The sequence below is a fragment of the Orbicella faveolata genome, unplaced genomic scaffold, assembly GCF_042242905.1.
Source record: "Orbicella faveolata isolate gen_17 unplaced genomic scaffold, um_ofav_v1 contig_46, whole genome shotgun sequence".
In the NCBI taxonomy this organism is placed as follows: domain Eukaryota; kingdom Metazoa; phylum Cnidaria; class Anthozoa; order Scleractinia; family Merulinidae; genus Orbicella; species Orbicella faveolata.
Genome location: NW_028301576.1, coordinates 33,269,988 through 33,283,310, shown reverse-complemented (window position 1 = coordinate 33,283,310; position 13,323 = coordinate 33,269,988). Strand labels below are relative to the sequence as shown.

Genomic DNA, 13,323 nt, shown 5'->3' with positions numbered 1-13,323 from the left:
AGTAGTTTTCAATAGCGTCTAAAACCTGGGTCTCGCTTTTAATAATCGTTTCATCTTCCATCCATAGTTGAGATATAGTCTTTTTATTGTAGTTTCTTCTCTCTAAGTTAAAAAAGTATTTGGTGGGGCACTCACCTTTTTCCACCCATCTACACTTTGATCTAAAGATTGCTGCATTTCCTTTCTTGGTGTATATCGTTTGAAGTTCTGTTTTGAGATCCTCAAATTTGTTTAAGACCTGATCAGTGTCAGGGGAATGAAAATTATTACAAATGAACTCATCTAACACCTGAAGTCAACGTGTTATTTCCATTTCCCTACAATTTGTTGATTTTGCTAAATTTTTGCTAAAAGAGATGGTTGCTGCTCTAATTTCCATTTTGAGCATCTCCCAAAAAAGCCACTTGTCGGTTAACTTGGAGTAATAAGAGCGAGTTTGAAAATATGTTTTACGTATTTTGTTGACATAATCTTCATTATTCAACAGAGAATTATTAAATTTCCAGAGTCCACGTCCTCTAGGTGTTTCATTAGACAAAGACAATGATATGTAAATTGCTTTATGATCAGGCGCTACAGCTGGATAGATTTCACTCTTTTTGACGAATGGTGTCAAGGTTTTGGCCACCAGAAAAAAGTCTATCCTGGATTTTACTTTTAAAACCTTAGATTCATAAGAATACTTGCGCAATTTTGGATGTCGTTCTCTTTGAATGTCCACGAGATCCAGTATATCCATAGTAGTCAGGACTAAATTTCTATAATTGGTTGCTTTCCAGGGCTTGCCACCAATTTTATCATTCTTTGATAAAGTGCAATTCCAGTCGCCACCTATGATCAGTGTAGTCAGTTCTGATTTGTCTATAAGACAATTATTTAGTTCTTGCAAAAATTCTAGTTGTTCAATTTGATTGTTTGGGGTGTAAATATTGCAGAGTGATAGCATTAAAGAGTTGATAACAATAGTAATTAACACAATTCTTCCGAACTTGTCGCTAAAAGAATACTCGATTTTGTCTTGCACCGAGGGATGGATCAGAATGCAAACACCTTTGCTGTGTTTGGTGCCATGGGAAAAGAATATTTTACCTCCCCATTCATTTCTCCAAATAGTTTCATCGTTCACCTCAGAGTATGTTTCTTGTAGAAAATAGAGTTTCGATTTTTGATCTTTAAGGTATGAAAAAATACTCCTCCTTTTACTTTGCTCTCTTAATCCTCTTACATTTAACAATGTAATGTCATAAGTTAGTTTGATAGACATGCAGAAAACTGAAAATTATGGTAAATTAATAAAGAAATAAACTGAACACGAAAAGAAAAAAAAGTAAACAAAAACTTATTTAAGAGTTTTCCTTCTGGCCTCTCGGGCCCCTGGTTCCTGTCCCCACCTACAAGTCCAAGAGTACATCATACTACTGTGGTTACCTTAGAGATTCTCCTGGTCAGTCTTTTCATAGATTCTGATCGGACTTCCCTCCGGGGAAGTTTTGACGAACATTTTCCCGTCCATTGACCATACGGATGTCAACAAACCATCCTTTCGCTTTTGGTTTGCTCGTTTAAGGATATCCCGCCTGTAGGATGTTAGGTTCTCGTTTAGGTAGATTCGTCCTCATTCTGCTCTAGTTGCCGCTGTTGAGTCGGGATATAGGTCAGAGACGCGGACATGTTTCAACTTGGCTCTCCCCTTGTACATTCTTGTTTTCGCTTTATGGCTTTGGAACTTTACAATAATTGGTTTTACACCTTTCTTATGGAGCTTGTGTGATATTTTGATGTCGTTTGGATTTATATCCGCGTCTAAAGCCTCGGCGAGCTTAAGGATAATCTCCTTGGTTGAGGTGTATGCGGATTCCGGGACTCCATGGATTTTGAGTGAGTTTTTTCTAGTATATTGTTCCAGTGCATCTTGGAGATCGTATAATTCTGCGATTTCCGCTTCTTGGTCATTGATTTTTTTCTCGCTGCGGCTAGCTGAATTTCCAAATCGTCTTGTTTCTGAGACTTGGCCAAGGTGGTTTTAACGTTGGTAAGCTCACCTTTCTGTTGTAAGAAGGCGTTCCGTAGCTCAGCGACCTCGTTGGCGAGTTTTGTGTTTTCACAAAGAATATTGGAGACCGTAATCTGAATGTCAACCAGCATTTCCTTTAGATCTAAAAGATTAGTCTCCTTGGCACTAGCCTTTGATGCGGTTTCTTCCTCGTTGGTGCCAGACAACACTTCGTCATTATTAACCTTAGATGTTATTTGAAGCTTGACGTCCGCCATGTTCGCACGTTTGGATCCTTGTTGGTCTTCTTTGACAGAGCCACGTTCTCCTCTCTTGTGCTTTCCTTTGGTCTTGCCTTTATCTGGCATATAGTAGTTTTTATAGAAGTAACCAGAGAATTACTCGATTTTTGGGGACGATATTGCTCCCTCACAAAGTGTGCATCCTCACGCTAGCCCTGCACATGCTCATTCATTCTCAATGTTATGAAATTACCTTTTTAGAGATCTGCAGCTGTTTTGCTTGCGTCAACTATAACAGCTGCCTTAATGTCCTCTTGTACTGATATTGGAATTGTGTGAGGACTTGGCTTGCCATGGTTGTGCCCACTGCCATCCAAGGACAAAGTAACAATCCAGCCTTGCTTATTGGCAATATTTTTAGGAGTAACATACACAATGTTGACTGGGCACGAGCCACTTTCTTGAAGTCCAATTTTCTTTTTACTGTGTTCTGGGCACCTGTTCAACTTCTGGGATTTTGAAACAATATACTGTCTATTGCAACCTTCTCCAGAACATACTTTTAAGCCTTCACACTGGCCACATCTGATTGAGACCTTTGTCAATTTTCCGTCAATGTCAAGCTCCCGTACAGTTGTGTGAGTGGGTCCTAAAGATAGCTGACAGTCCTTTACTATAAAGGAATCATTGGTAGATGCCAATGGTAGATGCTCCCAATCACTGCAATACAAAACTTTAGGTAAATTAGTAAACCCAGGTAACACATACACCTCATTTTCAATCTTTTCCCTTGCTTCACGAGTGAGTAGGAGTGTCTTTATGAAGGGGAGATAATGTTTTCCACGACCATTTCTCTTTCTTGATTTGGTTGTTTGATCGTTGTTTCGATCAGCGTTACTACCACAGTTAACATCTTCAGTTTGCACCGCAACATTCACATCACTGCGATTTTCTGAGAAACAACTTCCCTCATGGCTTAGTTGATATCGATGACACGCTCTCGGAGCTTTGTTAAATGTGGAAAGATTGAAATCCATGTCAACAAGCTTCAGAGCGACAGTCTGTTTCAACACCTGCTGCCAGTAATTCCTTTCATGAGAAATGCCCTTTTTGTATGTGGTCTGTGCATTTTCCTCCATAATAAACTTGTAGAATGGTTCTTTTACCCAACTTTTCCTGGTTCCCCACAGCCATGAAACAATCTAATGATAAAGAGAACATTACAACGTTGAGTTATTTCTTGAAGGTGTATTATTTAATTTTTACTGAAATCTAAACATGGTTAAAACTTGTTCAGTAAGAGCCGAAAAAGGGGCATGTTACAAGAAGAAAAAATATTGTGCATACACATGAACATGCCAAAAAACATTCTAACATCGACATAAACAGCCTTAACTAATGCATGAAAGGGTTAGAAAATAATCATCACATGCCTATACCAAATCCCACCATGAAAATTCAGATAGTCCACCCCTAAACATGAGCTTATGAATGGAACAATGAATCCATTGTGCTTAGTTACACAGTCATGTAACAAAGGAATTTATATCAGGAAAAAAGTGATATTCCATTATGTCAACCAAAATCTATGTAAAAATTACATAACCACACCGTTGAACAAACAAACCAAATTAAAAGGACATTGCATACAAATCTTGCATACCATTTGCCACATCTTCTAAGCATCCTGCTCTGCCAAACTCCTGTAAAAGAACTCAAATTTCTGGAGGTGCCAATACTGCACACATTCTTGACATGATCATTGTGTACTCCTACTTCGTAAGCCTCCATTGCTATCAAGAACCTGAATTCTTTTTCTCTGAAAAAGAAAGTCATGATTTTCGAGTGTTGCAATCAAACAAAATGTTGATTCGATTTTGCTACCTTCCTCCCTACCTTAAATACACTGCAGCACCACCGTCCCACCGTCCCTCCTGTAGAATAACCTTCACCAACTATCTTTGAACCTGAAAAAAATGAAAAAAAAATCCCTCTAGATTGGAAAAGAGTTTTCCAACAATTAAAAGAGGTAATCAGTACCTACAATAACAATGTGCTGGCTCTGAGCTTGTTAGGTTGAAAGTTGTCAAATGGGTCAGTATTCAATTGACTGGTAGAGTTAATGATTTGCCACTTTTAACAGAAACTAAATAACAACGTTGTAGAGTGATCAATATCAGGGTACCTAAAACGTTTAGAAACATCTGCTTTATCTGCAGCAGACATTTGTTTACCATTTGAACTTTCACTCCATAAATCCCGGTGCAAAATTTTGCACATTTAATTTTGTATATGAAAATGTCGTGCGCGTGTAAATGGTCCTAAGTCACGTCGTAGGCCTGTCGTAATCTTGTCGCATGCGTTAAAGTCGTACCATCGTACCATAATTGTAGATGTTTTTTTTTGTCTTTTTAAATGGGTGTGTGATTAACATCTATGTCAATCAGTAAAGTTTGGTTGAACCATGTTGATTTGATGCGACCACCACTAAAATCTGGAACTTGAGATATTTTTTGCCTGTTTTTACTCCACAAAAAATAAACAATGTTTGAAGTCACTAAAGATAGTGCGACGCGGCCCAGATCAAGAGCATTACGGAACAACAGCATTGTGGCAAATACAATAATCAGGTTACGCTTATTTCGTTCAAAACACCAGTGTTAAAAAAGTTGAAACTGTTGGTACATGCGCTTATTATAACAATACATTTTTCAGTGTTACCTCTACAGCAGGGACAAAGTCTACTTTCGTCTTGTCGATGGCTAACAACAAAGCAATGGCTTTCTGCATGGCATCTTCCTCTTCAAATTGGAAAATATACATCCACGATTTCTATACAAAAAAGAAAGATTACTTAGTTGTAGCTTCAAAAAATACCTTAACGAATATTAGGAAACCACAAAAGGTAAAACAGTTGAGACCTACCACAACTCTCTCGCTTTCCATTCCTTTTTGACAGGATTTAGGTAATCTCTCAAGGAATTCCTGATGAAAAGTAACATAAAGAAAAAGTAAAATGTCAAATCGACTATGATAATCTTACATGATGCAAAGGTCCCAAACAAGATATAATCAAAGAAACATTAAATCAAAATGAGGGTGTGAATAGTCTGAACTTACCAGTTGTATTTCAACACTTTTTTGTCTAGTTCCATACCAGCAGGTCTCAGTTTAGGCACAAAGCCTTTAACGATATCTGAGTAGAGTACAGTTTCAGACATTCTAGATGTATTGGTAAAAAAAGATCCTAAGTGCAATAACTTCAAAAATGGTTCCTAAACTCTTGTTTATCGAGTTTAAGCACACACCGAGAAAAACGGAAAGAGTAAGCAATACTTATACTTTTGAGAAACAATGGGACATTAACGTCACCGTTGCGCTTACACAATCTAGATTTAGGAAGTTGAGAAATCGTGCAAAAAACACATTGGCAACTGTAATGATGAAAGTGAAAAAAAATGATAGACAACACCATTTATTGTCAACCCAGCAACAACCTCTTATTTATTTGAAATTCTTTGTTTCTGGCATAGAAAGTTAAAAGTTTCCCAGCACTTTTCGATTTGTTGATTGAATAATAAAATGGAGGAAGATCTTTAAGTTACAATCTAAAATTTTCTTGTCTGTGGGTAATTCAGCCTGTTGCAACATGTCATGACTTTATGACTGATAATGATCATTACAATTGAAAGGGAGCCACAGTGTTGTATACTGGATGGCAAATTCTTTGAGTAAAAAATCACACTGATCGTGAAGAGACACGATAATTTTTGGTGAATCTAAGTATTAAGCAAAAAGCATCTTGCAATGAACACTTAAAAAATGAAAGAAAGTTATTCGTTCAAAATGTTTACATAACTTTAAACGAGCTTCCAGAGGTCTTTATCTTTGATTTGCTTGTGTTACATTATCATCTCAGGGACAAAAAAACGAGGCAGGTTTATTTTCACAACAAGAAACCTCCATCAGGTTCCTGTCACATGATCAGCTGACCACCCTAGCTGCAACCAACTAGTCTCTTAATGGACAAAAAGTGACTTGTGATGCGAGAGGAAATATACACAAATGCAACGTTTCAGTTGTGAGCATGTCCTAATTACTCACTGATTAGAGACAGGAACATGTGCTATTAACTCACTGCTTAGAAACAGGAACATTTTGAGCTACAACACATGTACATTGAGTTTTGTAATATTTTGGTGACAAATTGATGGAATATTCACTTGAACATTACATGATTATACAGTCTGTTTTCACCGTCCAATAGATAACATGAAGGCAATATTTGTAAGAGAGATCATTGTTATTGCTAACCATCTACTAGTGGTGGAAGAAAGTTTGATAGCATTGCACAGACAAAAAATATCATATCAATTATACCATTCCTGCACAAAGTTTTCAGGACAAAGTCTAAAATGTGGTAGTTTTTATTCTTTCCATGGCTCTTTCAACATGGATTCTTAGAGATGCAATCCTCCTTGTTTCCAGTAATTCACTTTCATTAAATTGGCCAGATTCATTCATGAATGGAGGAACATTTACTTTCACTCCTTTACATGCAAGCATCTCTTGAATAGTAAAACCTCTATCAGCCGTTATAGCATCACCATACTGTAATTTCTCTGTAAGGCCTGACTTTTGGGTTATTTCCATGTCAGAAATGCTGCCACCATACAGAGCTGAAACAAATGAAATCCCCCTTTAGGTACAATACCAACCAAGGCTTTCAGAGTGTTGCTATGTTTGTATGAAGAAAATGTTACTTGTTGAGCCTCTGGGTTGTTTGGCTTTTCGATGTATATCTCTGTAGCATCAATTATTAGAGTAGTTGTTGAATACTTTTTGCGAAAACATTCAGGCAGGTGTAATTGAACAATCTCTGGAAGGAAATACATCAAGTTCTTTGAATCTAAAGAAAATAAACTTGATCCAGGTATTAACAATTTGGGATACTACACTTTGGAACACTCCAAATCTAGCTGATAAAGTCTTCTTCTAGTAAGCCAACTTTTAAATGACAAAGCACCAGGAAAATTCATTCTTGACAGTCAAAACCCTACTAGGCCCAGGTTTACATTTGTGCTTGATCTCTCCTAAATTTTCTGTGTTTTGGTAGTCCACACGCCGGGAATTTCTAGGTCATATTTCGGCCAAATATTTGTCTGCATTTTTTTCGATCGCCATATTGGCCGAGTGGGGGTCTGAGACAGAGTCTGGAAGGAGCAAAGTATGCAGGCCCCCTATGACTTATGGTTAATCACCAGCGGGGTAAATTTGGACGAAGCAAATAGAGCCACTCAAGCGCTTCATTTTGGTACCAAACTTTGCATTGTGAAGATAATATTGTGTGTTTCCGTCAGTCGAGAATCAACGTATGTCATTGTCTTGAGAAGCAAAGTGTATTTTGTAGGCGATCTTTGAAAGATTTTAACTCTAGAACGACAAGACAAGGAGAGGCAAGAAACCAAACTACGGATCCATGCATCAAGTGGTAAGAACTTGTCCGATTCAGAATTTTCGATTTTCTTCTCGTTTCCCTGTAATTGTACATTTTCTGAGCCAAATTTCGCTGGAATTCTCGGAATTTCGACTTTACAAAGCGAAGTGACTCTTACTTTCCTCGCAGAATGTGAATGAAGACGCTTGGCCTCGGACGTCGGCCAGATGGCTCCAAGAAAAGGATTTAAAAAACGCTTCCCTCTGAATGATTATTTACAAATCAAACAACAGCAAGATGTCCTTCTTGTCGGTGCCATTGCCCATGATCAAGAGTTTGCGAAAAAAGCAAGGAAGTTAAAGCGACTGGAGTCGAAGGTAAATAACATGTGAGATCAAATATCAAATTCGCCTAACTGCTCACTTACGTGTCTTTCAATGTTACTGGGAGAATCTAGTTCTTAATCAAACCCATGAAAATGTGTTTTAGCTCTAAATACGTCTATTTGGGCTAAAGTTTTCGCAGATTATCACGAAATACACTGTTGTTGTGATGATTTGGTGTGAAACTCAGGTTACATTGTATTTTTTAGGCAAAATTGTTCATTAATAAAGAAAATCAAGATGTTCAGGAAAAGGTCAGTTTTTCGAATTGTTGTGCTTTTTTTTAAATATATATTCCTGGCATGTTTTGGTGATTGAATTTACATGTCATCGCTTTAGAACTTTGAAATTCGGTAATGTAAAAATATGTATCTAATAAAATAATTAATATATAATACATTAAAAGTAGCTATTGAACTCGGGCTGAAGATGGGCATTTTATTTTTTTTTCTAAGCTTTCTGTTGGTGACCACCTGATAAATAGAAGGAAAAGCTCTCCAACTAGTTTGGGGGCTGATGGAAAGATATCTGGTCCTAGCCGAAGTGCCAGGCGAAGAAAAACCCAGACAGTCAGTGCTGCTAAAATGCTGCATGGTGCAACTGAAGAAAACATGGCACCTGCTTATGCAGGACTCATTGCAGTTTTAAATGAGACTGCTCCCATAGGAATGTTAACTGATGCATTAATGAAATGTGCTAAGTTTACAGAAAAGGTGATTCCAAAAATTGTAAAGCAGAAGATACTGGAGTTTGAGAAAAGTCATACCAATTTTGTTAGGAGTGTAAATATTTTGTACCGGGGTGGAATTGCAAGTAAGCAGAAGTATAACTCTATAAGGTCATCATTGACAATGTGGTTAGATGAAACTGGGTTAGTAAAGTTCACATTCAGTTCATGAAAAACATTCCAGTACCCAGACTTCTTACATATAAGGAGTTATGGCATAGAATTAATCAAATTGACATTGGTGAATTAAGTGATGTGAGGGAAACACTTTATAATGGGATTGATGAGGAATGTAAATTCAATGGAAAGTATCGGGACCTTCTCCAGGTATTGTTTAAAATGGTAGTTTTACCTCAGTGCCAACAATAAAAGAAGGGATAAGCTTAACTGGTTTGGAAAGCAAGAGGGGTCTTTTAAAGTGGCAATAGGTGGGGATGGGGCACCCTTTGGAAAGGATGACCAGGCCTTGGCTTGGCTGGTCAGTTTTTTAAATTGTGGGCAATGTGTGTGTAGCTCTGCAGAAAATTTCCTGTTGTTCGGGGCAAACTGCTCTGAAGACTGTGAACCTGTTCGCAGATATGTGACAATGCTAAGAGATCAAATGACAAGAATAGAAGGAAATTTGTATTCTATACAAGTTGATGGTAAGGAGAAGATTGTGTTCCTTTCAGTTTGAGCTGCTTCCAAATTGTGGTTTACCCAAAAATACTGATGTTGAGAAATGCAATTTTTGTTCTGACCATTTGCACAAGTTAGTGTCTGACTCTGTGATTCAAGGAAAAATAACAAACGAAGCAAAAGCAGCTATAAAATAGGCTGAACAGAACATTTGTAAACATTTATCTTAGATACAAATTAACATAAGAGACAATATCTATTACAAATATATATTTTGTATGAATTATCAATATATATATTTTTTAGTGATTCAGAGCACAACATATTGTTTGTATGATTAAACATGGTTGCCACAGGTCAGGAAATGGTCAGGGAAAAAATAATTCTTCAAGGTCAGGGAATTTGATTTTGAGTCAGGAAAAGTTAAAGTCTTTGAGAGCAGTCAGGCAAAAGTGAAATTTGAAGAGTACTAATTTATTTCTTGCCTATTCAATGATGTTAAATGGGTGGAGAGGTTGGCTGTGAGGTGAGGTTGGAAGCCATTACCAGGACTAACTTGTGATTTTTTTAATTTAGTTGGTCAGGGAAATTTTACATTTGTCAGGGAAAAGTCAGGGAATTTCAAGATCCTGTGGCTGTGGCAACCATCTTAAATTATTAAATTATCCTTAGTATGTAAAAAATATATTCTATAGTATATACCTTTATGAGTGATTCATGAGAAAATCACAAATGAAGCAAAAGCAGCTATAAAATACAGCGTAGGCTGAACAGAAGTTTTGTAATAATGCTTCTGAGATACAAGATAATTTATCTATTACACAGTTTGAGTGTAGCAAAAGAAATCTAATTATTTATATGAATGATCAATATTACCATAAAATATTTCCTTATATATTTTGGACTGATTCAATGGAAAGCATATAATCTTTATGATTACTTTATCATTACATAAAAATATATATTCTATATTTACATATATATTTCTTAGCGAGTGATTCAAGGGAAAGTAAATTATCTGTATTAGTTTTCGTTAATATGAAAATATATTTCAATATTATATATATTACATATTATTAATATATTTCTCTATTTCTATATTATATATGATTTATATATTGTATTGATTCAAGAAAAAGCAAGTGATATGTAACAATAATTATTTGGCATGAACATCAAGGATTTTATTACTACAGAATAACCTTTCTTGCCAGGGATTTCATGACTGTAATGAGATCAGGCCTGAAAGTTATAGCAAAATATTATAAGGCAGCAAATCAAAAGCGTTGAAACTATTTTTCTGATTGTCGTTATTATATTTATACATGTTGAGGCCAGTTATGTTCATTCCAATAACCATAATTGAAATCTATGATCATGAGTTCCTGCTTGTAGGAATATTTCATCCCAAATTGTTTTTCTTCATTGATAATCGCTTCTACACGCTTGTTTCCTTTAATTTTTCTCTTCAAGAAGGTGGCTTGAGTAAGATTCTGATCAGTACAATCAGAATAAACCTTTCTCACTCGGTTGTGCGCAGTGAAGGCAAAAACGCAGTTCTTGGGTGTTTTAATTGTTATTACCCCGAAATTTGTTCGGAAAACGATCATTTCAAAAACATCAAAAAGCTCACTGGGTAGCTTTTCTTCCACACTTACCTGCCAAAGGTGTTTCACAGAGCATCGGGGAGACATTCGTCGCCGAAATTGTTTGAGCCAATCCATTGTTTGCCTCTCTAGCATTGGGAACAAATTTCTGACAATGTGCTTAAATCCAACGCGTGTATTGAAATGACGAATGCATATAGGCCCCAACAAACTTCTCATATTCTCAAGTGCATCTTTAATTTTCTCCATTTGAACAACTTTACATGCAAGTTCTGCTTCTGCGATCGCAAGTGCTCCTCGAACAGTATTCCAAAATACTCCACTTATGGCCGCCATCTTTGTTTAGTAAAAGAGCCTAGTTGGAGTCGACCACTGACGCATTACTTGAGCCTGTCGCTTTGGCCGGATTCGGGCCAAAAAATTCCCGGCGTGCCACGTGAGCCACGGTCTCCCTCCCCAGAAAGTCAAGAACCATTGGAAACACCTCATGGTTCTCAAATCCAGTGTAAAATCTTAATAATTTATCATTATCCTTTACAGTTTGGATGCTGAAGGCTTTCTTCTCGATTAATAATTCCAGCTCCTTCCTGGCACTTCATTCTTCTTCAAGTTGATTTTCCAGCTCTTGTATTTTTTTGTTCAGTAAGCACTCCTTAGCTTGCCATTTCTCAAGTAAACGACATTTCATCATCTTTCAACTTAAGTTGATGTTCCCAGTTTTAATCCCCTTTACTTTCTAGATGTTCAGTTTCTATACCATCTGAACCAGATTTCAACCCAGTGTTCTCAGTGTTAATAGGTTCGGAGACAGAATGCTGCCGTAATTTCTTTTTTTTGTTTTCTTTGTGTTCAACAACGCTCGATCGACAGGCTTTTTCCTGTTTGGTTTTTCGACAGTAAAAATAAACTTTTTCAATATGTAATCTGGCTTCAAACAAATTCTTTGTCCTCCCAGTGGTTTTATGAAGCAATTGGCTTCAAAATGCTGACTACAAACATAAGAGTTTTTGTTTACCGGAGTGTTCTCTCGACGCAGTTTCACGAACCATTGTGCCAGCAAATTCTTGTTTGACAGTGGGAGCAAATGCCATGATAAGTCTTTGCATTCCACTTTGGAACTTTGATTTTGACACCCAAAAGTTATGCAATGTTTCACCATGGATAACGACACTCAAAAGTTGATAAAATATTACCTAAATGTCAAACTACCTTCTAATTTCCTAGACCCGATAGCCTCGTTTTGGTGTAAGCACATTGAGAGTCCACTGATTTTGCCTGCTCAACTTTGATAAGAGCTATGTGACCCTTGCTCACCATAGAGTCTCTAGTAGCTCAGTGGTTAGAGCATCCGACTAGATCATGGAGGGTCATGGGTTCAAATCCCATCTGGGGCTCGGATTTTTTCTGAGTATACGTTTCTACCAGAATTTATACTTAATATCACGTTATTGTTGATTCTCCGTTAGTAAATTGTTTTATATACGATTTATCTCAAAATTATGGGCTTGTTTTTGTCATCTTTTTTATTTACAACTTTCATCTTTCGCTGTGCTGTATTATTTGTCGCTTGCAAAGAAATTATATCATTTCTTGTTTTTTTAAATTGTGTCTTTTTGCTTTATTTTTCAGTGTTTTCTCAGATGTTATTTGTTAGTGTAAAAGAACAGAAAAACTGTTGTATTCAGTTTCGTTTTGTCCTCTGAAGTCAATAATTAACTCATTTTTGCATTTTCAATTTTCTCGGCTTTTGTCGCGTGGCAAAAAAAAATATACTTTCTCGTCTTCTTACCAGTCTTAATACACATCAAGTTGAGTTCTTTTTTTTAGTATTTTGGACCTTCATGTATTCAACTTTAAATAAACGATGTCTTGACACCCGATCTTGTGTCTGTGGTTACTGCACATATGGTTTATTTTTCTTCTTTCGCTCATTCTGAAATATTTCAAAAAAAACCCAGGGAATTAAGGGTGGGCTGTGAATCATTATGTCATAATGTCACACCCATATTTTCACGCCAAAAATTATGGAAATTTAATTCGAATGCAAGCAAGCGGAACAAGTTGACTTGTGGCAAGTCTATCTGGAGGCATTCATACGGGATGTTTTGGTCAATGTGAGCATTAACTTTGAATGGCTACCCACAGACACAATCTGTTTATACTCACATGATGCAACTACAAACACTCTGGCACCGTCCACACTATGCTGGAGAAATTTGAAAATGCAACAATCACCCGTCATTTTGGATTTTTGTTTCAGGAAAATCCTGGCAGGGAAATCTCATGATTATCGCAATGTCATCATTTTCGTAACGC

General features: G+C 36.8%; 2 protein-coding genes and 2 pseudogenes across 3 annotated transcripts; 1 reads left to right on the top strand and 3 right to left on the bottom strand.

The window, feature by feature from the left end:
• Positions 1 to 1,637: 1,637 nt before the first annotated feature.
• LOC149099859 (uncharacterized) lies at positions 1,638 to 2,677 on the bottom strand. Its single transcript, XM_089277736.1, has one exon. It carries the CDS (start codon positions 2,359 to 2,361, stop codon positions 1,804 to 1,806), a length of 558 nt encoding a protein of 185 aa, XP_089133862.1. The 5' UTR covers positions 2,362 to 2,677; the 3' UTR covers positions 1,638 to 1,803.
• A 3,395-nt stretch (positions 2,678 to 6,072) lies between these two features.
• Positions 6,073 to 12,166, bottom strand: LOC149099856 (uncharacterized; annotated as a pseudogene).
• On the top strand, positions 7,429 to 10,695 carry LOC149099858 (uncharacterized; annotated as a pseudogene). The gene is made up of 4 exons (XR_016203694.1): positions 7,429 to 7,726; positions 7,862 to 8,049; positions 8,265 to 8,309; positions 8,511 to 10,695. The product of XR_016203694.1 is annotated as an uncharacterized LOC149099858 (transcript).
• On the bottom strand, positions 10,720 to 11,396 carry LOC149099857 (uncharacterized). Its single transcript, XM_089277735.1, has one exon. The coding sequence runs from the start codon at positions 11,341 to 11,343 to the stop codon at positions 10,720 to 10,722; it is 624 nt and encodes a 207-aa protein (XP_089133861.1). The 5' UTR covers positions 11,344 to 11,396.
• Positions 12,167 to 13,323: the final 1,157 nt, after the last annotated feature.

Bases quoted from the DNA above. Each gene is read 5' to 3' on its own strand.
- LOC149099859 (XM_089277736.1), bottom strand. From the start codon at position 2,361: ATGCCAGATAAAGGCAAGACCAAAGGAAAGCACAAGAGAGGAGAACGT.
- LOC149099857 (XM_089277735.1), bottom strand. From the start codon at position 11,343: ATGGCGGCCATAAGTGGAGTATTTTGGAATACTGTTCGAGGAGCACTT.